This window comes from Rana temporaria, chromosome 4, assembly GCF_905171775.1.
Source record: "Rana temporaria chromosome 4, aRanTem1.1, whole genome shotgun sequence".
Classification (NCBI taxonomy): Eukaryota; Metazoa; Chordata; class Amphibia; order Anura; family Ranidae; genus Rana; species Rana temporaria.
This window is the reverse complement of record NC_053492.1, coordinates 129,613,537-129,641,131: the sequence shown is the minus strand read 5'-3', so window position 1 is coordinate 129,641,131 and position 27,595 is coordinate 129,613,537. Positions and strand designations below refer to the sequence as shown.

The 27,595-nt window shown below is 40.9% G+C and overlaps 1 protein-coding gene across 1 annotated transcript in view; it reads left to right on the top strand.

The window, feature by feature from the left end:
* LOC120936586 (putative serine protease K12H4.7) overlaps positions 1-27,595 on the top strand; it is a 76,522-nt gene that overhangs the window by 30,560 nt on the left and 18,367 nt on the right. Inside the window, exons 6-8 of the mRNA XM_040349051.1 lie at positions 9,055-9,256; positions 18,268-18,358; positions 22,399-22,607. Of these exons, the coding sequence (XP_040204985.1) occupies positions 9,055-9,256; positions 18,268-18,358; positions 22,399-22,607 (502 nt within the window). The remainder of the gene's footprint in view (positions 1-9,054; positions 9,257-18,267; positions 18,359-22,398; positions 22,608-27,595) is intronic.

Sequence of the window (27,595 nt, the reverse complement as noted above, 5' to 3'; positions counted from 1 at the left end):
CTGGTGATTTTGGCCTGATAATATGTACACAAGGTGACACAAAGGGGTTTGGATGGCTATTAAAGGTAACCATCCTCACCTTTGATCCGTTTGCTTGTAATGGCTGTGTATAAAAGGTCAATGAGTTTCTGGACTCCTGACAGACCCTTACATCTTTCATCCAGGGCTTCACTGATGTTTCTGGATTTTGAGTCATGGGGAAAGCAAAAGAATTGTCAAAGGATATGCAGGAACCGTTAGTTGAACTCTATAAAACAGGAAAGGATTAAAAAAAGATATCAAAGGAATTGAGAATGCCAATCGGCAGTGTTCAAACTCTAATCAAGAAGTGGAAAATGAGGGATTCTGTTGAAACCACAAACGCTAAATTTTTGGAGAGGAGTCAACAAGGCCTATGATGAAAGGTACACCATTCCTATTGTGAAACATGGAGGTGGATCCCTGATGTTTTGAGGATAGGTGAGAGCTACAAAGGCACAGGAAATGCGCTCAGAACTGATGGCAAGATGAATGCAGAATGTTATCAAAAAATACTGGAGGAACATTTTGCATTCATCGGCCAGGAAGCTGTGAATGGAACGTACTTGGACATTTCAACATGACAATGATCCAAAACACAAGGCCAAGTTGACCTGTCATTGGCTATAGCAGAACAAAGTGAAGGTTCTGGAGTAGCCACCTCAGTCTCCTGACCTCAATATTATTGAGCCACTCTGGGGGAGATCTCAAACGTGCAGTTCATGCAAGACAGCCCAATAATTTACAGGAACTGGAGGCTTTTTGCCAAGAGGAATGGGCAGCTTTACCATCCTGAGAAATCCACAAATACCACAAAAGACTTCAAGCTGTCATTTGATGTTCAACTGGGCAATACACGGTATTAACAACTGGGGTATGTAATTTTTTGATCAGGGTCATTTGGGTATTTCTTTTGGTGGTATTTGATAAATTTTGAAAGAAAAACAAAACATTTTCTTCTTTCTTCTTTTTTATTTTCTGGTATAAAACATATATCCAGGTAATTCATCAATTTAGGCACATTTTCTATTCTACTACATTTTTTTGGTAAAAAAGAAAAAAATCCAATTGGCGTACATTGATTGGGTTGCACAAAAGTTATTGCGTCTGCAAACTATTATATAATAAAATATTTTTTGGGACTGTGACAGTGCGTTGGACAAATCGGACACTGAGTGACACTTTGTGGGCACCAGTGACACCAATACAGTGATCAGTTCTAAAAGAAAATGCACGGACACTGTATAAATGACACTGGCAGGGAAGGGGTTAACATCAGGGGCAATAAAAGGGTTAAATGTGTTCCCTTCCCTATGTGTGCTTTCTAACTGTTGGGGATGCTGACACTGGACGAAAAGAGATCTGTGTTCCTGTTTAGTAGGAATCACAGATCTCTCTTCCTCCGACAGAAAAACGGTCTGCCTTGTTTACATTGTTTACATCTGCCTTGTTTACGGTGGCAGACCACCGTTCTGTCATCTATTCCCCCCCCCCCTAATGATCAGGGGTGGCCAGACCCACTGACTGACTCCTGCTGTGTCCAATCACAGCGGAAGCAGGTCGCCGGCGCTGTGGGCACCCAAGACCGACTAGGAAGAGCGAACAAAGTACAGGTACGTTGTTTCATGCAGCCGCAGTATATGTGTGGTGGACGGTCCAGAAGTAGTTAATTTGTTTCATCAATAAACGGTTAATACATCACAAAGGAATCCCAGTGCATTGTGGGGTAGCTTAAAGTAGAACTATAGTGTGTGTGTGTGTGTGTGTGTGTTTTATTTTTTATTTTTTCAGGGCTAGTGTCCCCATGGGAAGATAATTTTTTATGCTAAACAGGATAAATATAGAGGGCGACTACCCCTTACAATGGTACAAAAAGCATTAAAAAACTGACAGGCATTGTAATCCCTTTTTTTGTACTTTATCCCAGGACTTTTTTTTTTCTCAGAATAGGTGTAGGAACTCGGTCTCTGTTACTAAACACAGAAGCTAGCTAAGCCTTTGTATTCTGACGGTGGGGAGACCTCCCCACCATCAGAATACACTGATTAGCGCTGCTGGCTATAGCTGGTGGTGCTGATTTGTACAATAGCCCTGTTGGAAAGTTTCTGCTCAATTGTCATTTGGTAGATCGACTTTTGTACAACCTGCTCATACATGGATCGAAATTCTACATGTCCCTGCCAAACCGGCTGTATTTCGATCCATGTATAGCTAGCTTAAGGTAAATCCCTGTTCTAAAGACCTATTTTTGAAAGCTGGATTCTTTCAGTACACCTTAAAGGATGTATTGCTAACAAAGTTTCATGGAGTTCCACCTTTTTAGAGCACATGTTATTAATTGAAAATATTTAATTGTTCCTTGAGAATTTTTTCCTCTTGCGCTTTGGGAGAAAATCTTTATTACACCACTACTATGCACTATTTTCCAGATACATTTTGGCATGTTCCATTTTGAAATGTAGCGACGATCCTTATTGCTCAGCTTTTGAATCCTATGTCTCATACTTTATATACCCATAATGACTTTCCTTTTTTAATTTTTTCCTTTTTGTTTTTTACTACGTGACTTCCTTGTATTACAAATTGTTCATTCTCCTATTGCAACATTAAGGAGTTGTTAAGTTTCCTAAGCTCCTGGAACTCTTTCCAAGCTCCTCTGACATTTTAAATTGATCATATGTTTGATGTTAGTATTTCTTATTTCCAGACAGAACATTGTGGTTTTCTGTTCCTTCCAACAGTGTATCCCAGCATAAAATGAAATGTTTTTTTCCCATGTTAAGGAGGAAAGAAGCCAAATTTGTACTGTTTGTGTTTGTGTTGGACTGAATGGCGTGTACAATGACATGAAGCCTCTTAAAATCTGCATGGGTGGAAGATTAAGGTCTTTAGTTTATAAAATCTGATCTGCTCTTAACCTTTGTCTGTCTGTGAAATGTTGTGAAACTTCCTTTTTTATTCTCAATGAAATCTAGACTAAAAGTGGATGAATTGAATAGTGTAATATTTGGGTCACAGATGGGAAAGAAATGTACATAATATTAACCTTTCATTTTCGTTTAACAACTTGTGCTCCTTTCACAGAAGAGATGGTCCTTTTGTTGCTCATCATGGTGTTGTAACTATTTTTTGTTTCTGCAGTGTTAAACTTTCTTCGTATATTTTCTGACCTTGACACGGCCAGGATCCAACCACACCAGCTGCTTAGTTTGATGGGATGTTTTGCCCTTTTTATATGCTATAGATATTTTGTAGCATTTGTAGTCTATCTACCATCAATTAATTATTTTACTACTATACTTTTTTCTGCTGGTTTGCATAAAAAAATAAAAATAAAAAAATCATTGGCTCCGCATCAAAGTCCATATACATTCATCTCATAGCTACAAGCATCCATGTTCAACATGTTTGTTATGGGTGACTGTAGGAGGTCTGCTGAGGTTCTGGTGCCTTAGCCGTCTTTGCCTCCTTAGCCATCTCTCCTCCCTTAGCCAGATAATTGGACAATATGGGAACAGGAACACATTGATGTTGCATTCACCTCCTCTAAGCATGTATACAGTATTATTGTCAACACTGTGCAGAGCAATAAAACCCCAAATGGTTCAGGGTGCTGACTCTTCCATCTCCCAGTCTGAATTCTACAGAGGAGGGCAAGAAGCATTTTTCTTTATTTTTTTTTATTTATTAAAAAAAAATCTATACCCAAGAAAAAAAAAATGTAATACATTCATAGGTGTGCGCAGCCTATTGCATTAGGGTGTGCACCCCAAAGCTCAAACATGCATACCTTTCTCTGCAATTGCACGGGCCAGTAAATGAATGGGCAGTGCTCTGTGCTGAGCGGCTTCCTGTTCATTCACAAACACAATTTGCTATGCTTCAGTTATGAATGAACACAGTAAGTGGGTGTGTTTTACTGTGTTCATTTAGAAAAGGAAGGCATTGGTAAATGACATATTACAAGTACTTCCCCCGCAGAAACTAAGGAGTGAGGAGGGAAGCCAACAGCACTGTGGGGCAACGTAGAGCACCTGGCACACCCCCTGCGCATGCCTATTAAAATAATGTTGCATACCAATTCCTAAATGTGGTGGATGCATAATTTTTCAGGCTAAGAACATTTTTAGTAATGGCAGAAAATATGTCGATGTTGATCTTGACAGACATGCAGTATCCTTGTAGTTTACTTTCTAAGAGCTGAAGTGAAAACAAAACACAGATTTTTCTTTCTGTACACCACTAACCCAACAATCCCCATGTAGATGGGGAGAGGAATATATGTTGGGAGATGACCAAGATTGCTGCTGCCTAGATACAGTGGGGAAGTGTGTGAAGCCACCCAGGCACAGGATATGTGTTATTTGCAGTGTTACCAAGTGAAATCAAAGGGAAGTAAACTGGTTTTAGATGAAAATTTTAAAAGATTGAATAGATTTTCAGTGTTTATGTGTGCTCAGGTGTTCGGTTACGGCAGCTACTTACATGAATCAAATGTTGTATGACAAATCATTTTGGTTCTGTGTCAAATTGTGCCTAGTGCATTGAACACTTTTGATAAATGTGGGCTGGTAAGTCTAACGCCTCATACACGTGACTTTTTCAGCCAACAAACACGAACGTAGTGACGTAATAGACTGTGGTTTTTTTACTTTACCGCCACCATTTGGGCAACTTCTGCTATTGTTGTCTGATCTTTAGCATTGGTTCTGAGAATGCGTGTTTGTACTTTGGACTTTAGGACGATGGACTTGTGTACAAACAATTGGATTAGCTGACGTAGGACATTTGTTGTTGTAAAGTTTGTCTGTTCACACAGCGAACACTTGTCCGATGAAAAAGTTTGTTTGATGGAGCATACACACGGTCGGATTGTCTGTCTGCAAAAACAGGTCTGTCGGAGGTTTGTTGTCAAAGTCCGATCGTGTGTACGGGCCTTTGGGCTGGGTTCAGACTGAACCATGGAGCGGCTCATAGCAGAAGTCCGGTGCGTCTCCATTAACTGAAACGAACCAAAAGACACCCAGAACTCCCATGCAATTTACACTGGAGCCACTCTGGAGATGTGTGAACTGGCTCCATAGAGAGCCGGTCATAATCTCCTGCTATGCAAATTGGATGCAGGGAAAACCACATCCAATTCGCAATAGTGGGAATCCAGCCTAAAGATTTAACGGTGGGTCATTTTGGACATTCTAGTGGGCAGATGCTCCTTGTTTACAGTATGGCAAATCGGGTCTAAAGCTGGCGATGTACGGCTTAAATTTAGACCTGCTGCACCAGCTAAAACTAGGGGCTGAGCTGTAAGTGGCCTTTTCAACACTACGTGGCTACACTAAGGTTGATTGAAAAAATCAAAGGAGTTGGATGGAAATATGTTGGCTGAACAGGGACTTCATCTAAACCCATTGCCGTCACCGTTTGGGTGTTCAGACAGGCGCAGGTGCTGCGGCTTTTTGATTGCAATAGCCAAGTCATACAGGTATCTTCTACATAGTTACAGCTTGGGCCAATGTAACTATGTATATAGCATACCTGGCTATGATCACTGTGTGTGTGTGTGTGTGTGGGAATCTCTATTTATATGTAAAAGATAGTGGGTGGGAAATGGAATAAGGCCTTTCTAGGCACTCATAAATGCATACATTCTAAATATACATTCTCTCCCCTTCTACCTCCAGCACATGCTTGCAGACTATCATTCCCAGGAAAAGCTAGTACATGTTTCAGACTCAGCACAATCTCATCTTAGTCTGGACAAATGCCCTTTCCAGGCAGGTGTAGAAAAAATAAAAGTCTTTAGTGCTAGCTGTCCTATCTGTGGCTAGTGCTCCCAGTACCACATTTTCAGTCATGGCCAGCCCTCCTGGCTGCAGCTGCCCCTTTCCACTGCCCATGCCACCACAGTCCTCCTGACTGGCTCTGCACCCATCCCAGTCCTCTCAGGCGCACCTCCCAGTCCTCCTGACTGTGTGTCACTCACCAGCCCTCTTGGCTGTTCCCTGTCCTCCTGGGTACTTGCCTGGCAGTCTTCTCATGCTGTCCTCTCCTTGCCCAGGCTCAAGGTCACTCCCTCAAACTGGGGAGCTCCCTCCAAGGCCACTGACAGCCTAACACTCCATCTCCACTTTCCACTAGAACAGCTCCTCCCCAGCCTGGCTGACCTAGAGTATTTGAGGGGGCCTGCCCCCTGCCATCCTAAGTTGGGGATTGGTCAGGGCCCTCAGGATACTCCAGGCAGCTCCATCTTACTTATTCCCCCTCCTATTCTTCTAGAAGGTTCCGGTACATGGGGTGGTCTCAGTGATGCTGCTTGTGAGTCATCCAGTTCTCCCTGAATTTCTGCCCAACCCAGAAAAAAAGACAGGCTTGGCTGCCAGCCATGCCTGCACGAGTTTACCTACACTAAACAAAAAAAAAATACACTTCTAGCACACTAGAGGGTACTACATTCATTAGAAGCCCATGCACATGCTTATTCTTGCCCAAAACCTTTTTTTTTTTTTTTTTTTTTTTTTTTTTTTTGACATTTCAAGAGGCACACAATCTGATATCACCAATTCTAAATTATCAAGAGATTTTACTTTATAGGTGAACATCTGGACCATTTGAAAGGTTGACTAAAATTGTAGCATGATGATGATATAAGCAAGCTATATTAGCTGTTTTGATGGTTGGCACCAAAAATCAGGCCACACATAGCCCATTCTGGCAGTTTAGTAGCCTGTTTGGAAGCTAAAGCAAGGGTTTTGTAATGCAAAGAGTTTGCCAAGGGAGCAATAATGCTTAAAGTGCTAATTGCGCACATAGGGCCAGATCCACAGCCAGCCGCCGTAACTTAAATATTCCCATTTAAAGCGGTGTTTCACCCTGCAGAACAACTTTTTAGCATAAAATTTGGCATAGTAGCGCGAGCTACAGTATGCCTGTCTTAATTTTTTTTATCCCCGTACTCACAGTGTAATCGTACATAGAAGATTCCGACTGCCCGCGGGGAATGGCCGTTCCTTTCAAGAGGGAGGGTGATTGACGGCCGGCTCTGGCACGTCACGCTCCCTGAAGACAGCCGGAGTAGGTCTCGGCTCTTCACGGCGCCTGCGCACAGACTATGCGCAGGCGCCGTGAAGAGCCAAGCCTATTTCGGCTATTTCCGGAGAAGCGTGACGCGCCAGAGCCGGCCGTCAATCACCTTCCGTCTGGATTGGAACGCCCATTCCCCGTGGGCAGTCGGATTCTTCTATGTACGATTACACTGTGAGTACGGAGATAAAAAAATTAAGACAGGCATACTGTAGCTCGCGCTACTATGCCGAATTTTATGCTAGAAGAAAAAAAAATGTTTTTTTTTTTTATAGGGATGAACCCCCGCTTTAAGTTACACCGCCTCAAAATTTCTACCTAAGTGCCCGATCCACAAAGCACTTACCTAGAAATTTTCGGCTGTGTAACTTAAATCCCGCCGGCGCAAGGCGTTCCTATTCAAATGGGGTGAGTCCCATTTAAATTAGGCGCGCTCCCGCGCCGGACGTACTGCGCATGCTCACAACGTCAATTTCCCGATGTGCTTTGCGCGGTTTTACGTTGCGCTAGGGCCACCCATACTGTGTCAGCGAGATGCAGTGAAGCAGTACTTTAAAACCAGAGGTTCAATATGGGGGGGGACAAAAAACAGATCACTCAAGGTTTTCACCCTTTTTTGCTTTCCTCAACTCCCAATTGTAAAAGCCTGTCCTGTTTTATAGCTAAAAGGTGAGAAGAACAGCAGGAGATTACTACAATGCAACCATGAGATACCTGGTAACATTTCCCTAATATATCACCCAGGGTTTACAGGAAATGTATAATCCCTTTTTATATATTATATATAAAAAAAAAAAAAAAAAAAAGTCACACATAGTGCTATATGTTTTAAAAACATTGTCCATGCCAGAGGACTTAAATCCAATCGATCACCAATTCCATCAACACAGGGAGCATGTACTTGCTGACCACAGAGCTATACATTAGGTCTGACTCAAATGTGTTGGACCTGTGTGAAAAGTCAACTGCTTTCCCATAGACGGCAAGCGTCCTTCTCTGAAACTTCTTTTTTTTTTTTTTCTTTTTTTTAAGAAAGAAATTGAACTGTAAAAATGTGCCCATATTTTTGTTTTGATCAACCTGGAATGTATTTAGTGGATTTAACCCGGGGATCAGCAAACTTTTAGATCGTGACTGGTAGATCAGTCTGGGCTTGCTGATGCTCTATCCCAAAGCATCAGAGTGAAATGCAGAGAGACTACTTGTAAAGTTGGAGCTGTAGTAGGGAGCAAGAGCCACATAAGTGGATGCCTTCTCTGTAGTGCTGACTCCTGTCCCATGCGGAGTCATACCAGCTGCACTCCACCTCTTATCCCAGCTATCGGTCTCCAGAGTGGTGCCAGCTAAAGGAAAAAGATCTTCAGGTCAGTGTGGAGCAATACACTGGGCATATTAGTATAGGGCTGCTTTCACGCTGATGCACTATTGTTTACCCACACTGTGGGTGCAGTGTACCTGCAGATTTCCTGCGTGTTTGCTACACTTAGCCATAGCCCGGTGATCTTTGACTACTCCCATGTTGTTCAGGTAGATCTCCACCTCTTTAAGGTTGCCTACCCATGATTTAAATGAAGGTTTAGCTGGGCTCTAACAATTGTTGGTAAGCTATCAGCCACACAAAGGATATTGCTGTAAAAAAAAGTCAATCAACTCAGATGAAGCAGTAAAGCACAACCATTGTGTAACTTTGCAATGTACAGTATGTAATGAACAAATATGACTTCCTTTTTATGTACATTTTTTATTATGAACTGTATTTAGTATAATGCAAAGCATATATGCTAGGAGCAACACATCTGAACCCATCTTGCTGATATAACTGCGATTATGTGACCTCTGGTTTCAGTTGGTTGCTGAACCTCTCTATTGTTCTTTTACAGGTTTATTCAATAAAGCAATACAATGTTAAAATAAAATGTATTCTTTTATACTTTTTTCCCCATTTTCCTTTCTTAGGGTGTGAAAACCACCAATATCACCATTCAGGTTGTGTGTGATATTATGGCTAATGAATCCTGGGGCTCGCCATATGACAGATATGCTAAAGTAATTAACACCATTATAAAAGCTGCACAGGAGAAATGCATTGAAGCAAGTTATCGCTCATACGTTCAAGACATGAGGGATTGCCACTGGGAAGGAGCTGCCTCTACTGGAGGTGAGAAATTATGCCCTGACTCTTTTAGCTTAATGATACCTTTTTGCATAGTTCAGAAACGAATTGCAGTAAAACCTTGGTTTACGAGCATAATTGGTTCCAGAAACATGCTTGTAATCCAAATCCATTTTTTTTACAGGGTATGAAACAGAAGTGAGGCACCTCTAAGTGTAGCAATAAGTTGCTAAATGTTGTACCTTCATTAAATGTAACCATATTGCTACACTTAGAGGCTCCTCTTCTTTTTTTATACTCAGTTGTGACATGACTCTACACTTTTATATCAAGACATCGCTTGTATATCAAGGCAAAATTTATTAAAAAATTTTGCTTGTCTTGCAAAACGCTTTCAAACCAAGGTTTTACTGTAATGCATCCTTGTAGTTGATATGAATTTATATACTGTATTAATCTGTCAAACAACATATTTCTTATTTAATCAGGAAAAGAGCAAATGTTTTACAATGTTTGTCAAAGCATTGTAATAGCCACCACTTTAAGGTCTTGTGCATACTGGGTGTGCATGAGATTTCAGCAGGTAAAAGCTGCTGAGGCTGAACAGGACTGCACAGTGCACGAGTGGTACTAGCTCTTAGGGCAGTATGTATGTTAGCAGGTGCAGTTGGCTAGTCTGCCACTAGGTGGCTCTGTTCCCAATATAGTCTGGTATAGGCAAAGTGGTAATTCAGTGTTGGGCCCCTTCATCTGTGATGTATTGGGTGTGTTAATGCCCATATAAATACCAGGATAGTGAGTTGGGGCATGGGAAACAAACACCCCAGAGATATTCGGCAGTCCTCACTGCCAAGGGCACATAACAGGGCTGAAGCCCCGGGTGAGGCAATTTAACACCAGAAGGACCAGCTGTAGTCGCCTTGACTATTTTGCGGTCTGCTGTGGACTAGAAGCGGGATGCAAAAGGCCTTTTAGGTTAGGGAAGACTCGACTGGCGTGAGTCCTAGAACACCTGGGAAAGAGTGTATCATCAGGGATCATGCCTGGCTGGGCAAAGCCATAAATGACTATAGCTAGTGAAAAGCACCTTGATTTGACTTGGTGACAAAAGCTGTATGGTTAAAGTGGTCCCAGTTCTGTGGTGCTCCCAAGGACAGCAGAGGTGAAAAGGAGAAAATTACTTACAAATTATGTGCTAGCGGTGTGTGCCTAAATGGCAGCTACATTATGTTTGCTCATGAGTATGGCCTCCTGTACTAAAGAGTTCTGTCAGTATGTCTAGGATGTTAGAAGTCTGAGCCATCTTTAAAAGCTACAGCAAAGTGCAGAAAATATATTTCATGCGTGGAAATTCCTTTATTCTTAAATATATAAAGGCTTATAGCCAAGGATGTCATGAGCAGGCCTATGACCAGGAGTTGGGACACAATGTAGTACGGACCCTAGGGGACTGCTGAGAATTACCTGCTCATCTGCACGGCCATGACAAAGTAAACCTTTCAACCCACCTGACACTCTGGGTTCAGATATCCTGGTAGCACTGTGTGGCAATAATCAAACAACTTTATTATAATTTTAGGTTCTAAAATATTTTACTCAAACCAAATAAGGGAAAGCTATTTTCAAGAGAGGTAATGAATCTGCTGAGCCGAGATAACAGCACAAACTCGGCAAACAAATTCCTCCAGAAGACACAAGACAATGGTTCAGCAACAACAATATTGTATACATATATGTGTACTCCCTTTTGATCAGAGGTCACTTCCTTTTGGATGTTTCAGTTAACTACTTATGCTGCCACACTGAGACATATGTGATCTAGCCAGCCTATGCTAGCCTAATGAAGGGAGTGGGTCTACAAAGAGTAATATAAGAGCATTCCTATAAGTAATGGCAAAAAAGTTCCACATTGCAGATCTGATGTTCTTCGCCGGCTAGTTGGAGCTTGTTAACTGTAATCCATTTGGGTTTAATGAACGCAATAGATTCCTAGTGGTGAAGATCTAAATGTGTCTGAGCACAATGTTCAAGCAATGCAGTAAAGTGTTCTTGGGGTAAAGATGTCTGTGCAAAGTGTCTCTGTAATAGTGGCAATAAATAGATAAAGGTCAAGCAATTTACCCTCACCAATGACCAAATTGCTCCAATGTCTTCTGGACAGCGATGTCTCGAAATCCTGAAAGGGTACAGTGCTTTCTGCTGGTAGTCAATATCGCTACAATAAGGTGAAGAGATTCCACCTAACAGATGGGTAGCTGTCCTATCCAAGAAAAAGCAAGGAGGGGACGCTAGTGATTTTAGACCAACACACAGCCAGTCGTTGTCCCCCTTTTATATGCACCTAAGGATGAATGCAAGGAATGTAGACTTCTTGCATTGGGGGTATTTCTTTCCAGGGGTATTCTGCCTTAAACATTACTACCACTCATTGCACCGTTCAGCCACAGTAACTTTTCAGCCTTTTTTACTGTTCATTTTTTTTTGCAAGGTATCTAAATTACTAACTAAGCTTCTTCTGTCTGCTAGAAGAAACTGTTGGTTGGCCATTGTTGGGGGAATGTGTATTGTGGGTGGCATGGCTTTAGAGTTGTTTTATCTATAGTATTTGGTGAATATGCTGTTGGTAGAAAAAGTGTGTTTTTTTTTTTTTTTCTTCTTCTTCTTCTTCTTCCGCTTTTGTTTATACTTTATTTTGAAAGCTAATAACTAAAAAATAATTTTATTTGGAACTATCCACTAACTTTTAGGGCCAGTTGAGTCTAAAGTGTATCGACACTGTGTAAAAGGCATGTAAACAAACAAAAGATACTGTTGGAGAGCTGGCACCATAAGGCAGAAGATCATATCTTTACTAATATGGCAGAATATTATATCAGAAGTTTACTTAAGCTGGCCAAAGATGATTATACAGTAATTTCTAACAAAAATTCCTAGGAAAATGTAATGTTTGTTTTTAACATTTGATTTTTGGAGTGAATGGACTTTACCAAACGAAAGCCACATACACTGTTAGAAATTTTTTCCATCCTGTTCCAAATTTTTATTTTTACTGTGGTCACTGTGGTCGACCCACTAATGATTAGAAAAACAAACTTTATTTTCCTAAGAAATATAATTTGAAATTCTACCCAGTTATGGCCAGCTTTACTTGGATGTTTACTTTATGAAAACCTTAAGGTGCTCCTTGGATTTTAGACCTCTCTATGCAGCCAGGTACTAAAGTGTGGTATCCCCATATTCAGGAGTAGCAGAATATATTTGGGGTGTAATTCTAGTATGCCTAGCCAGTGTGTGTGTGTGTGTGTGTGTTCAAAATTGTAAATTAATAAGATATTTCTAAAACCATACTCCTTTTATTTTTTTTCCTGCATTTTTCAAAAACTTGCGAGCCAAAAAAAAAATTAAACTCACTTTTTTTAACTACTGTTAAGCCACATGCAGGCTATACATGGAAAGTGAGTAGGTACACATCAGCTACACAGACTCTCACACCAAATTCACAGGTATGCTAGGATGGGTGCATAGATCTGAACGCAGAATCTGTGCATCTGTGTCTTTGCCCCTTCCCTGTATACCTGTCAAACTCAGCAGTGCAGGCAAGTCCATACAGAAGATGCGTACCAAGTTACCTTCTGTGACCTGCCTGCACACAGCTCAGTGGGTGGAGTGACCTTGTGAATGAGCCATTAGGGTCAGAGTGTGCAGAGTAAGAATATTTATAATATGTCTCGCTGCCACTCGACAACAAAGCTTAAATCAAGCAATAGGATTCAGACACCACACACTGCATTATGAGATGCTGATGCAAGTGTACACATATTTGTAAGTTGGGATTTTTCAGCTGGGGTGACCAGGGTTCTGACATGGTTCTAAAGACTCTTAAAGCGAATCTTCACTGCATCTTGGCACCACAAACCAAAAATACAAGCCGGCATGAAGGAGAGGGTGCTTAGCTGAGAAACCCTCTCCTTCTCCCCTCCTGAAGACTCCTGGGATGTATGACATGACATTTGCCTCGACAAGAAACCAGGAAGTACCGAAATAATTTTAAATAAAAGTTTAAAACTATCTTTTTACTAATGAGATAGATTTCCAGAAGCACCCATGAAGAACGTCTGAGGTCATGTGTAACGACGTAAGCTGTGCAGCTAGGTAGTACTTTGAGATGTTTGGGACACCAAGTCCACCTCTTGGTCTCTTGGTCTGTGGACAAAGAAAGTGGTACGGGCTACTCTGGGGTGTTTTTTGGGCCAAATGCAAGCTAAGATTTTATTCTGGAGTGAGCATAAGAAGGCGGCGGGTAAGTGCGAAAATATAGGATCTTAGGGAGCACAGTCATTTTAACCATGTTGATGCGGCCTATCCATAATAGCGAAGGGATAGTCCATAAGAGTAGTGATAGGACAGTTTCCGCTTTAAGGCCTCATGTACACTGCAGCTGATAAATGGATGTTTAGGAGCAATTGGGCAGCCCCTGAACGCTCCACTGTTATCTTATCAGCATATTCTGATATGTTATCTTATCAGCATATTCTGATATGTTATCTTATCACAGAGTCATTTATATTGGTTTCCAGGCAGTTGAGGATAGAAGCATTTTTTTAAAGCAAAAAAAAGCATTCAGGACGGATGTTCAGAAGCATTTGAAACAACAACTGCTTGTAAAGGCTTGTAAATTCGGTAACGTGTCTAGAAGCGTTTTTGAAAGAGAGGGATATTTAATACACTTTTTAATATAGCAATTAAGTAAGTAATTATGTTCTAAACATACTCTCTCTATGCTTTTTAAAACTTCCATCTAAATTTACATTTACAAACTGTACAACCCTCAAACTATAAGCACATGGTTCAGGGGAGCAGTTGGATCTGCCAGCTCTGTACACGTTTATCAAGATATTGTCAGAAACCATGAATCAGACCGAGACAGATGTACAGTTAAATCACACTTGTTTTAATAATAATAATACAAATATAAACAGAGTAAACATGGTCAAAACATAGCCAGAGTTAAGGAACTGGATTGGATTGTCAGACAAGCTAAACGTCAGGGAGCCAGAGATCAACGTAGTAGAACAGCAAGCAGGATCAGGAGCCAGAAGGTATGTCAGCCAAGCAAGTCTTTAACAGGAACGCAGGAGATTGTCTCTGTGATGTTGACCAAGGCAATGGCAAAGATCATCTGAGCTGGATGGCTTAAGTAGGCAGGGCTGACGAGCAGATCTTCAACAGGTGAGTCACTGTGGAGAGATAGGACCTGGCAATTAGCCGACAGCTGAGCAGGCCAGCTCAGAGAAGGAAGAGCTGAGCCCAGCCCTGACAGATATAATATCCCAATGCTTCAAAGTGTGCAAGAAGCCCTTTGTCAAGGTGAAATATACAAGAAAAATTGCTACTAGAAAGTAGACAGGAGATTTTAGAGTTGGCACCGTAAGTTTTAATGCAATTACATACTTTCCTGCCACCCTTCTCCCTATCAAATGTTGACTCTTTTGTGTGTTGGCATCAATACCCCTGAGTCTGACTGCTTGTGTAGTGCCACTGGTGTTTTAGACCAGAACCAAAACATTAACACTTTCTAAAATTATGCTGCATTACAAAAAGAATAAAAGTGAACTACTAGGCCAAAAAAATGTTGTACTCATCGTAAAATCAGTTTAATGGAGTAGATTAAGGGACACCAGATTCGGACATTTGGGATGTCCTAAACCGTCCAACTGAGAAGTGGGCAACAGTAACAAAATACTAACAAGCCCACATAGCAAAACTAGGGAAACAGGGGCAGCCCACAGCTCAAAGACCTGCTTGAAGGACCTTATGGTTAAAGCTGGCATCAGAGGGACTTGAACATACACCAAGTAAAACCAAGAAAATGGCTAGTAAAAGAGGTAAACTTTTCTCAGTAGTAATAGTAGTGCGAAGACATTCTTGCTTCTAGGACACTACCACAAAACAAAGGCATGCTGGAAGTGGCAGGGGTTGTACCAGCCCAATCACTGTTTGTTTTTTTTTTGTTTTTTTTCTGACATTTTATTTTACAATTGTCTCTTAATCCTGTGTCCCTGAATGAATGAGTAAATACATTTTATTGTCTTAATTTTTCTCCTATGCAGTGCACTCCCACTCAGGGTTCCATGACCCACATTGCTCTTTATTAGAACATATGCACAGTTGTGTTTATTTGTACATGAGAAATCAAACCTTGAGAAGTTCTCTCTCTCTGGCTTCGACTTCCAGCTGTGTGCTACTGCTTCCATCACATCCTACTGCTTCCCTGCCTATAACATTAGCCTCCATATGTTTGTCATTAGCAGTGTTATTTCAGTTGTGGTAAAAGGAAGTGATATGTGCCAAAAATATACTATAAAGAAAGTTCTCAGGCATCCGATTGTTACACTATTACATATGTTGCCACATTCAAAGTTACATGAGTGAGGAATAAAGAAGAATATGCTTTTTCCTTGTATAACTCCAGCACAGATGACTATTAATTCTTCAAATGAGGGGCTGTTTTTTAGTAAATATGTGACTGGGAAATTAAACTAAGGGGCTGACTTTTATAAGCAAGTAAAATAGTTTGAAGGAACTGTGAATATTTGATTAATTGGTAATGTTCCAAATTTTGTTCCAAAATAATAATAAAAAAAAATAAAAGATATTCGGCCACCATATGCATTGGACAGCCTTGCTGCCAGCTCAGCGGGGATCAACAAAGCGATCCCCGCTGAGCACACGGAGGCGGATCATTACTGATCCGCCCCGTGTGAAAGGGGCCTTAGAGTAAACAGTTTTTTTGGGGGATAAATAAAATCCGACCGTTGTAAACACCCCTGCTAGTGTTAAATGGTTTGTCTCACCCCTGTAAACTGATAACATCAGGAAGAGCGCTTGTTCTTTTGAAAAACAGACTTGTTGACTGGATTTATGAAGATGTACCTGGACTATGCTGGATAACGTTCAAAGGACATCTGCTGTTTTACTACATATTTTAGCTTCCAATCAATGAAAATGATTGATGAGTTATATACATAGACTTCCCATAGTAAAGTTCCTAAATACATGTAAAATGAATACCAAGGCTTGCCTATTTTAATATACAGTAGTTGGCCTGGTCCTAATTTCTATGCTAGCAGTAGCATAACTATTTTTGAGTTCACCCATGACAGGAAGCTCTCCACCAATGACAAACCATGAAAGGGATACCCTTCTCTTCCCCCATCTTTCAAAACCAAAATTATTGTGAATCCTAAGATGCAAGAGCCCTACACTGGCTGTTGAGGTGAAATACAACTAAAGGAAAGCTCTATTTGTAAGGGGAAAAAAATGATAAACAATTTTGTTTTTATACAACATCGCATGTAAAGCACAATTGTCCGTTAAAGCGATGCAGTGCCGCATCGCAAAAAATGGCCCGGTCATTATGGGGGCAAATCCTTTTGGTCCTTAAGTAGGTAAACATATTCATATGTAAAAAAAAAAAAATAATTGAAAACCATTGGTCATTTTGCTTCCACTTTACAATTTATGTGCCACTTTGTGTCGGTCTATCACATTAAAATCCCAATAAAATACATTTACGTTTTTGGTTGTAACATGGAAAAATTTGGAAAATTTCAAGGGGGTATGAATACTTTTTCAAGGCACTGTATATTGTTAATTTATTTAATTTATTATGGGTACTTGTATAGCGCTGTCAATTTACGCATTGCTTCACATATTTGTTATACATTCACACTAGTCCCCACCCTCAAAGAGCTTACAATCTAAGGTCCCTAACTCCCATTCAACAAACACCAGTATTTTAAAGTGTAAGTAAACCTTCTATCGTTTTCAGCCAAGGAAGCTGCCATCTTTGCCTCTGTTCAATCTACAACTGCCATTATGCTGCACATGTGATCAGTCATGACACCAACCATTGGATGGTTTGACGGTTTGAGAGAACAACAAATGGGAGTGCTACATTCCTGGCATGTGCCGGAAATGAAACTAATTAATGGATGGGTTTACTTCTGCATTATCTCTGCAGTTTACCAGTTAATATATAACTCAACCCCCACACCCCATTACCATCACACTCTCCATCAAGAAGTTCCTCTTTCAAACCTACTTTTAGATGACTTCTCACATAGATACAGGTGCCACTACTTTTTCCAAACTACCAATTAAATCCAGGTGCTGTTTTTACTGCTTTATTTTGCTTGGCAGACTCCTGGAATTGGTGTACTAACACTGCCGTCCAGTCTATTGTTGCACTATGCACTTGTATTAACCTTACCTTTTTTGTAGTGCAAATAGTACTCCTATTTTCCAAAGTATCTTTGTAACATTGGAATCTCAATACCACCTGCAACACGGACTGAGGCAGCTGTGTCATGCCCAGTCCTCCCCAGTAATTTGTCTACCTGGTCCACCACATGCCGAACTCTGGCATCAGGGAGACAGCAGATCAATTGGTAGATGTAAACTGAGAGAAATTATTCCATCAGTTCGCCTAATGACAGATCCCCTTATTACCAGCAATTGTTTAGGCCTTTCTGCATTACCCTGATCACCTCTAGTAGGTGAGCTGCACTCCCGGCTGTTGGAGGCATCGGTACGTTTAGGGCTGGCAACTGTACATCTTCACCCAAGTTAACAAATTTGTTTGGGTGCTCAAACAAAGATTGGCTTAATTTTTCCACTCCATTTTTAACTCCACCCAATTTCATCCACTTTAGAACATTTTCATGACTTTCCTGATCTGCATACTTTACATCAGTTGCCCAAAAGGTATTTAAGCATAGAGTTTTTGGGAGAAGGTCAAAATGGCAATTCCTGTGTTTCCCTCATGAGAAGTTTTACTTTACACTTGCAGCATGTTTACTCCTTTTAATATTTTAAAGCAACTACTGATTCAAATTTTTAATAAAGGGGTCAGGTGATGCAAATTTCATGATTAATGACCTCTTAATTGTCAGAGAAGGAAAGTTAATAATTGTATTACCAACAGAGCAACACAAATGTCACTGCTAGAATCCATAAGCAATATAAAATGATTATATTTGTCAATGTTTTTCCAGGCAGGCAATGGATGTACCAAACCTGTACAGAATTTGGCTATTTCCAGTCTTCAGATTCTACTTCACAACCATTCTCTGGTTTTCCATTAAGGTAAACTGTATACGCTTATTACTGGGTTTGTTTGCTCTAGTGGAGGAGGTCCTAGATATTCTGACCCATTCTTCACCAAGAGTTAAGGGTGTGATCATAAAAAGATTGGAAGAGGAGTCGTCATACTACACAGATGACATTGTGCTTTGCTGAAATGTTATAGCAACATATTTACAAGCTGTGTTATAACTTTTTGATGCATGGGGACAAGGTGCTTTGGGGGGCTCAATCTCCATGTTATCGCACTACATGCGGCTGCCGTGTAAGCAGCCTTATATGGTGTGGGGCGTGGACTTAGTCCCCTGAGCCATGATTGGCCAAAGGCACTCTGCCTTTGGCCATTCATGGCACTCACAGCAGATCACGCTGTAATTGGCCAAAGCATGCAGGTCAGGTGCATCCTTTGGCCAATCGGCAACTGTGAATGCACTACGATCTCGCAGTGCATTATGGGGCACTCCGGCGCTCAAATTTGCCATGAACGCCCCATATGTTCAGTTTGTCGTTCAAATCGAACATTGGGTGTTTGTTTGTTTGCAATCAGGACCATCTCTAATAGCTGCAAAGGGTGGGCAAACTCCATATTGAATCCTACAGACTAAGACTGGGATGCCATTAAAGTTCATGTGTGCGTAAAAGCAGGTGTCATAATACTTTTGGTAATCTAGTGTATATTCATTTTTGTGCTGTTCATTAAAACCTTTGCAAAAAAAAAAAAGTAATAAAGTTTACCTATTAAAAAAAAAACAAAAAAAAAAGGATCCTGTTCCTGTACAGCATCTTATACAGCACAGTGTTTGTGCTGTGTAATTTGGACCCTTGTAACACCTAAAAAAACTGGCTTATCCTGCCAGTTTCTCTCCTGTGTAAACTGACCACGGTAATCATGGCTGCTGAGCCCTGACACCGTGGTCAGAGTATGCGCCTTCATCATCCGCAGCCTGCTCTTCTGTGTCGGTCTCCTCTGTTCTCCCCCCCCCCCCCTCCGTGTCACCTAGTGACAGTGCCACCCCATCCCCCTCCTGCTGCAGGAATAACCAACTAAAATGGAAAAAATAAACTGGTGGTTAATCTTATGATTGACACCCATTACTGACTTAACATTCCTTGTTCTGCACTGTGGGGGAGATCTACTAAAAAAAAAGAAACATTTGACAAAGCTTAATTAAACCAGCTGAATTTGGAAGCTGATTGGCTACCATGCCCAGCTGCATCAGATTTTGCTCTCCAGTTTTAGTAAATCAACCCCTGTGTCTCCAAGTTGCATACAACAACTTTGTAGAAGAGCAGGGTTTTGCTTCCTCCTTTCTGAGCTGCCCACCAATAACTGGTAACCTGATGAAAAACAACGTGTTTTCTATGGCCGAAATCGCATTGCATTTGAATTATTTCTAGCCTTCTGTTAATCTGAAAGAAGTTTGAAAACGTTCCATACATTTTAATTCCTTGTATGCAGTAACACATTCAATATGCCCTATGACTATGCACAGCTGTGTCACATTTCACAAAGCTTGCCTTGTGAACTACAGAGGTACTGAGAGGAGAAGTTTCAGGAGGTGGAGTCAGTACAGGAATCAATGTTTTCAGGCAGCAAGGTACCATGGGATATGTATTCCCTAGAAATGTAAAGTAAACAGCAGAGGAGTGCATGGAAAATAAAAAAAACTGTATATTTACTTGCACATTTATGGAGGATGAAAGTCATCTGACCTTCACCTCATTCACAAACCTAAAGGAACATTTCCTTGCAATTTCTCTTGCAAAGTAAACAGCCAAGTGTATCTGTTTTTGCACGTTTTTGAGCGTTTTTTAATGTCTGGCGTTTTTACAGCCCTATTGCTGGAGCCACAGAACGCCCTGGTCCCGCGTTTTTTTTTACAGTTTAAAAACGCCTATGCCATTTGCAGCTCAAAAACGCCTATGTGGGCATGATGCCATAGAATAACATGGACAGGCGTTTTTAAGCTGTAAAAAACGCTCAGAAAAGTAGCTGTAAAAATGCCAGTGGAAATGAAGCCTTAATGTTGAATCAGTTTGTGGTTTCAAAATGATTTCTAAATTTTATCTGAAAGTTAGATTCAACTGTCATGTGTCAGTTGCAGGTCAAGAGAAGGAATAGAAGCTATTTCCATAGACCTTATGGGTCCAATACATCCTTGTGATCAGCACAAAGAATCATGCTGAAGGAAAATCAGTCCATAAATGCAGAGAAATCCAGTGTACTCCTTACAGCAGCTGACCATAAAACAAGTGCTATGATGACAAGACAGATGGTGCCATCCTATGTGTCCACAAGATTCAATTGCACCAGCACACCATGTTCAAAATTGCAGTCAAGTCATTTATTTGTCACCCACAAGATGTGACTCTTTGCAGCCACTAGGGGCCTCTTACTCAGGGCCTACTTATGGGTGATGAATAAAGGTCTTGTCCACAATTTTGAACATGGTGTGCTGGTAATATAGAGTCTTTAAAGAGGTTTTAAAGGTTTTTTTTTTTTATTTTCTAAATAGGTTCCTTTAAGCTAGTGCATTGTTGGTTCACTTACCTTTTCCTTCGATTTCCCTTCTAAATGTTTTTTTTCTTTGTCTGAATCTCTCACTTCCTGTTCCTCCTCAGTAAGCTGTTCTGGCCGACTAACCCCCATGGATGATGGTGGAAAGCTTACTGAGGAGAAACAGGAAGTGAGAAATTCAGACAAAGAAAAAAAAATGTATGAAGGAAAATCGAAGGAAAAGGTAAGTGAACCAACAATGCACTAGCTTAAAGGAACCTATTTAGAAAATAAAAAACAAACCTTTACAACCCCTTTAATCAGACTGCTGGAAGTCCCCATGGCATCTGCACATGGATTTGGCAGTCAGTCCTTTTTTAAACACGCTTGCTTGGAGTCGTCTTTTTTTCAGAACCTAGAGCATCTGCTTTAATCCCTTCAAGGCAGCCCATAGACTGTGGCCCGGATTCAGATACATTATCGTATCTATCAGCGGGCGTGGCGTATCTCAGATACACTACGCCGCCGTAACTTAAGGCGCAAGTTCCGTATTCAGAAAGAACTTGCGCCCTAAGTTACGGCGGCGTAGTGTAAATGTGTCGGCGTAAGCCCGCCTTATTCAAATGTGGATGATGTGGTCGTGTTTTATTAAAATTACTTGTGACCCCTCGTAATTGACGTTTTTTACGAATGGCGCATGCGCAGTCCGTGAACGTTTCCAAGTGCGCATGCTCCAAATTACTCCGCAAACTGTCAATGCTTTCGACGTGAACGTAACTTACGTACAGCCCTATTCGCGAACGACTTGCGTAAACAACGTAAAATACGACGCTGTTCGTATGTTTCCATACCTAACATGACTTACCCCTGCTTTATGAGGGGTAACTTTACGCCGGAAAAAGCCTTACGTAAACGACGTAAAAAAAATGCGCCGGGCGGACGTACGTTTCTGAATCGGCGTATCTACCTAATTTGCATATTCCTTGCGTAAATTTACAAAAGCGCCACCTAGCGTCCAGCGCACATATGCAACTAAGGTACGACGGCGTAAGAGACTTACGCCTGTCGGATCTTAGGGAAATCTATGCGTAACTGATTCTAAGAATCGGGCGCATAGATACGACCCCACACACTCAGAGTTACGACGGCGTATCCGGAGAACTCGTATCTGAATCTGGGCCTGTGTGAATTTCTTTCCTACAGCCACAGTGTTGACATTCGAATTCCTCCTGCTATGCAGTTGTCTTCTCCCAGTGAAGGGGCAGGAGAAGAAGACCGTGATTATCGCTAGCTGCTATAGCAGCCACTTGCGATAATTGGAAGTGAATCCGGCAAGCTGGTTGTACTCAAGTTCATCAATCAACTTGGTACATTTAGCCTGCCCATTAATGGTTAGAATATTGACTGGTTAAGCAGGAACCGTATATGACTGGCCTAAGTGATATACCCATGAAGAGTTATTTTTTTTTTATTCTGCAAAAGACAAATGCACACGTATTTGAATTCATACATATAAAATATGTTGTTTTCTTCTTTCTTTTTTCAGCTACCACATCCAGCAATGTGCTGACATTTATGGCTCAGAATTCAATTTATCAATGGTTAGTGCTGCTGTTCAGCAAACAAATGAAAATTATGGTGGATTTAATATTCACAGCAGTAGAATAATATTTCCAAATGGACTGATTGACCCTTGGCATGCACTGGGGATTACCAGGAGCCTTGGCACTGATGTTGTGGCCATCCCAATGCAAGGTAATTCATATGAAGACCATTGTAGAGATATTGTAATCACTACCATTAGTCATAGACGTGGTTTTCCTTTTTAAAGGAGTTCCACCCATAAATATAACATTACATCAGTCGTTTTAAAAAAATGTCATTAGTCCTTTACGAATTTTTTTATTTTTTTTTAGATGCCTTCAAAGTGTTGTTGCTAGGCAGAATAGTTAATCTTCCCACTTCCTGCACCTAGGTGCTTAATGCTTCCTAACCTACACCGCACAGACTCCTGGGAATGTAGTGGGTGTAACTTTCCAGGAGTCTGTGCACTCCCCAGTCTCAAAGAATCATGTGACTTGGACAGCACAGGTGCTGAAACCTGATCTGACACTGCTTGTGCAGCACTGAGCATGTGCGAGATCTGAAAGGCTGAAATCCAGGCAGTCATACAGTCTGGCTTCATGATGCCCACACTTAAGATGGCCCCAGTCAATTTCTATTTTATAAAGTGTCTAAATGCTGTAACAACCTAACAAAACGGACCTTAGTTTACAGACTAACTTTACTAGAATACATTAAGCTTGTGTATTACAGGGGTATTTATATTTAAAAAGTGAAATTGTGGCCGGAACTCCGCTTTAAAATGTACAATATTGTGGCATGTATCCCTGCTGCGTTGTCTGGACCCGTGTGAGTGGAATAATTATTGATGTAGCTAGCTTTGTCTGAAATTCTGACTTAACCATATATATTTTTCATCCATGACATTCAATCTATATCCATAGCTAGTCAGATTTATTACAATGGGACACAGAAGGATCAACTGTTTGAAATCTTAAGTCTTATCCTGTCTTCCAGTCACCGCTTTAAACACTAAATATTCTTGCTTTGCTGGTAAAATAATGAATATGTGACCTGACACTTAGTGGAGATTTATTGATTTTAAAGTAAATTCCAAGTATATATCTTTTATATCTTTCCGTGTATTACTTGCTTTCCTTTTGCCTATAAAAAAATCCTACATTTTCAGATAGGAATAGGAACAGTTGTTCTTCTTCTGTTTAAGCCATGTTGATTATATTTCTCTGCACTCTTTTGCAGTAGTATGATTTGTCTCGTATCTGTCACTGAATATGCACACATATAATAGCTGTTGAACCTGATACTGGATTTCAGTATTTTTGGCAAGCTGGGAGCAGTATAGTCTGTGACCGATTACGCAGAAAGTCAGAACCAAAATGGCAGTAGTTTACATTTGAAAGTGTTAGGGAGTGTTAAAAAGGAAATGGGAAGCTTAAAATGGTAAGAAGCGTCTAAATAACTTGTACAAAGTACAGGCAAACTAATATATTCAGCTATGCTCCATTTTTATGAAGTAGGGGACCAGGAATCTAATGGCAATCACTGTGGTAGACAGGGGCGGACTGACCATTTCGGCACTCGGGCACTGCCAGAGGGCCCCATGCCACTAGGGGGCCCCATCAGGGTTGCCAGCCTCAGTGACATCAGGGACAGTATGTAAAAATCTTTTTTTTTTGTTTTTACATCTGTCCCTGAAATGTCCCTTACTGACATCCTTTTGGTCTAAAAATCCCAAGATTTATAACTGCCCCACCTCTCCAGTACCTTTTCAGTGTGTGTATATATACTGTGTGTATACTGTGTGTGTGTGTGTGTGTGTGTGTGTGTGTGTGTGTATACTGTGTGGCCCTATAATCTATTGCCCGGGGGCCCCATAATCTTCTATTGTCCATGGGCCCCATGAGATGTCAGTCGGCCCCTGGTGGTAGCGGTGTCTACTACAGCGATTTCCAGCTTCCATGGGGATTGGCCATGTATGTCACCTGCATACTTGCATCAGTTCAAGCTGTAACTATGGGAAGAAAAGTCTAAACGTCCATTTTAATTTAAACTTCTGCACACAGTACTTACTGATAAAAGATTAAGATAAGTCATATTCAACCCAAAACAAAACTTTTTTTTTTTTTTGCAGCTTACCAATCCTGAGATGTGGTAGCTGCATACAGGGTTTTTTTTTTTTTTCTTTTTGTTTTTACCTTGTGATCCAACCAGTAACGCATCTCCAGTATTAGATTGCCTACACGCTTGACAAAGCACAGGGGACAGATTGGACAGCAACGTTGTCGTTCTGGGGGGAAGGAAGGGGTAGATGTACTAGCAGATTTAATTACATTAACAAATTGAAGCCACACTTCAGAGTACATGTTATAACCAATTTTTTCCTTTTGGGATAAAAGGTTTACATAAAAAAAAGCTGATAATTGTAAGCACCCCTGTCAGTGTTAAATGGTTTGTCTCGTCCCTATAACTGCAAGGGTGCTTGTTCTTTTGAAAAACAGCAGACTTACTGTTCGGATCATCAGATGAAAATAGGAAAAAAACTCATGCAGCCACCACATATAAGAATTGGTAAGCTGCAATATAAGGTTTGCTTTTTGGTTTAACCATTTGCTGACTGCTCTATAGCAATTTTACTGCTACAGGGTGGCAGTATCATCGTCGCATAGATGGATCTCTATCTATAGCTATCCGAGTCACATATATATGTGATTTTTGCACTTCCACCTGCAGAGGACTTGCGTATGCCACCAGCAGGCACCTTCTGCTCTGATTATTATTATTGTAATAAAAAAAAAATCATAAATATATACCATAGTTTGTAGAGTCTATATTGTTCATGTAAACCAAACTATATATGCTTGGGATTATAACAAAATTAGATTGGTACATTTTTTTTTTTTTTTTGGATATGTTTTATAGTTCTATTTTTTTTTTGTTTTTGTTTTTTTGCACTATTAAAAAAAAAAAAAAAAAAAAAAAAGGTGATCAAATGCCCCCAAAAGAAAGCTCTTTTTGTAGGAAAAAATTACATACATTTTACTTGGGTTTAGATTTGCATGTCCATACAATTGTTAAAGTAACGGTAAATCTTCTGGAGGTGAAGTGGTTAATACTGTTTAAGAGTTGTCTCCTAGCTTTAAAGTGGTTGTAAAGTCACATTATTATCTTACTGCTACCAACTCTGGTTTTTAAAGACATAAACTACAGTGCGTGTGTTTTTTGAAAATGATAATGCTAAATGCCCTTTCTTACACCGCTGCTGTGTGGTCACGTCACATGATCCCCCTCTCCTTCCCCAATGTAATGAGAGCAGTGGGAGGGGCTGAGATTCCCCTCTGACAGCCAGCCAGCAGAGGGAGATCACGTGACTGTATAGTGGTGGTGTGAGGGAAGGTATTTAGCATTATTATTTAAAAAACACACACACACACACATTGTAGTTTGTTTATGTTCTCAATTAAATACCAGGGAGCTGTATGAGGTAAGAGCAGACGGCTTGCATAGACTGTCTTCAACAGCCACTGCATGGCATCAGGGATCTGCTGATCGTGGGTGCAATACTTTGCAGGATCATAGTAAAATAAATAATACATGCACATTTTTTTTACCTGCAAAAGGGTGTGCATTTAATTTTTTTCACAAAGGTTAACTTATCCTTTAATCATCACAGAAGAAAAAACGTAACCACAGAAATACTGAACACAACACTGTAATACCTCAGTAAGCACCTGCTTACATGTGTCCTTCTTTCTTTTTTTTTCGGATTAAAACACTGATAGTGTTTAAAATGATATGCTATCCAAACTTTTGTTTTCCTTGGGTGGTAAAGGTTTAGAACACCTATAAGGTGTTTTTTTTTTTTTTTTCTTCTGTCTGTGTTCCCGATGGTGATATTTAAAATAACTTCATGTCAGAATTAATCCTGTAAGAGGTGAAGGCAATTCTTCCCAAACTAAAGGCAAAAAAAAATCCAAAAATAAAAAAACACAACTTTTTTTGGATCGAGTTTTAATTTATTTATGCTATGCAACTCAAGAAGTGTTTATTAGAGTCTGTTCACACAGGGAGAACACGACTTCCAGCACGACTTTGGGAGGCAACTTGGACACGACTTAGTATGTATGAATCATCAGGCAACTTACAAGGCAACTTCAAGTTGCCTCCAGGACAGGAGACTTTCCAGTGGCCAATCAAACAACAATCCGCTCTGTGGGAGGGAGGGAGGGGTTTGCTTGAGAAATGTATGTTATCTTCCTGTATTGTTGCTTCAGTTAAGACAGTGATCCGACAATGGGTACAAGTTGCCTAGAAGTCGGATTGAAGTAGTACAGGAACCTTTTCTGAAGTCGGAGCAACTTCAGTAGTGTGCATTAAGACGGCTCCATTCACTTCCATTGATTTTCTCAACCACACGACTTGGGGCAACTTCAAGTCGGATCCCAGGTTGCCCCTGTGTGAACCGGCTCTAAAGGTACATTTGTTATTTAAAAACAAAAAACAAAACAACAAACTTGTTATACTTGCCTGCTCTGTGCAAGATATTTGCACAGAGCAGCCCTGATCCTCCCCTTCTGGGGTTCCCCGCCGGATCTTCTGGCTCTTCCCCTTCATTGGGTGCCCCAATGAAAGCTGCTTTCCATAGAGGCAACAATGCAGGCTCGCTCCAGAGTCCTGTTGCTGGGTCTGTTGATACAGACAAAGGTACTCAGCCCTACGCCCTGCTCCTGTGTCCCAGGATTTGATTGACAGCAGTGGGAGCCAATGGCTTCTGCTGCTATCCATCTGTCCAATGAGGCATGAGGTAGTGGCTGGAGCTGCTGGGTTTTGTGCACTTCGCTGGATCTGGGTCAGGTAAGAAAAGGGGGGGGGGCAGGGGGGAAGCTGCAGCACAGATTTTTTTCACCTTAATGCATTAAGAGGAAAAATCCTGGGAGCTGCGGTGGCACAACGCGATTGGCACTGCGCTGACAAGCCATTCACCTCTGCAGCTAGAGGTTCGGATCCCGGTCTCGGCTTCATGTGAATTGAGTTTGGTGGTCTCAGCCCGGCTCCCGGTGGGTGTGCTATGCAAGGTAGGCCTGTGCTTAGTACGCCCACCCCCCTCCCACAAAAACCACCACACCTACACACGCACTCTAAATTGGGTTAACACACGCATA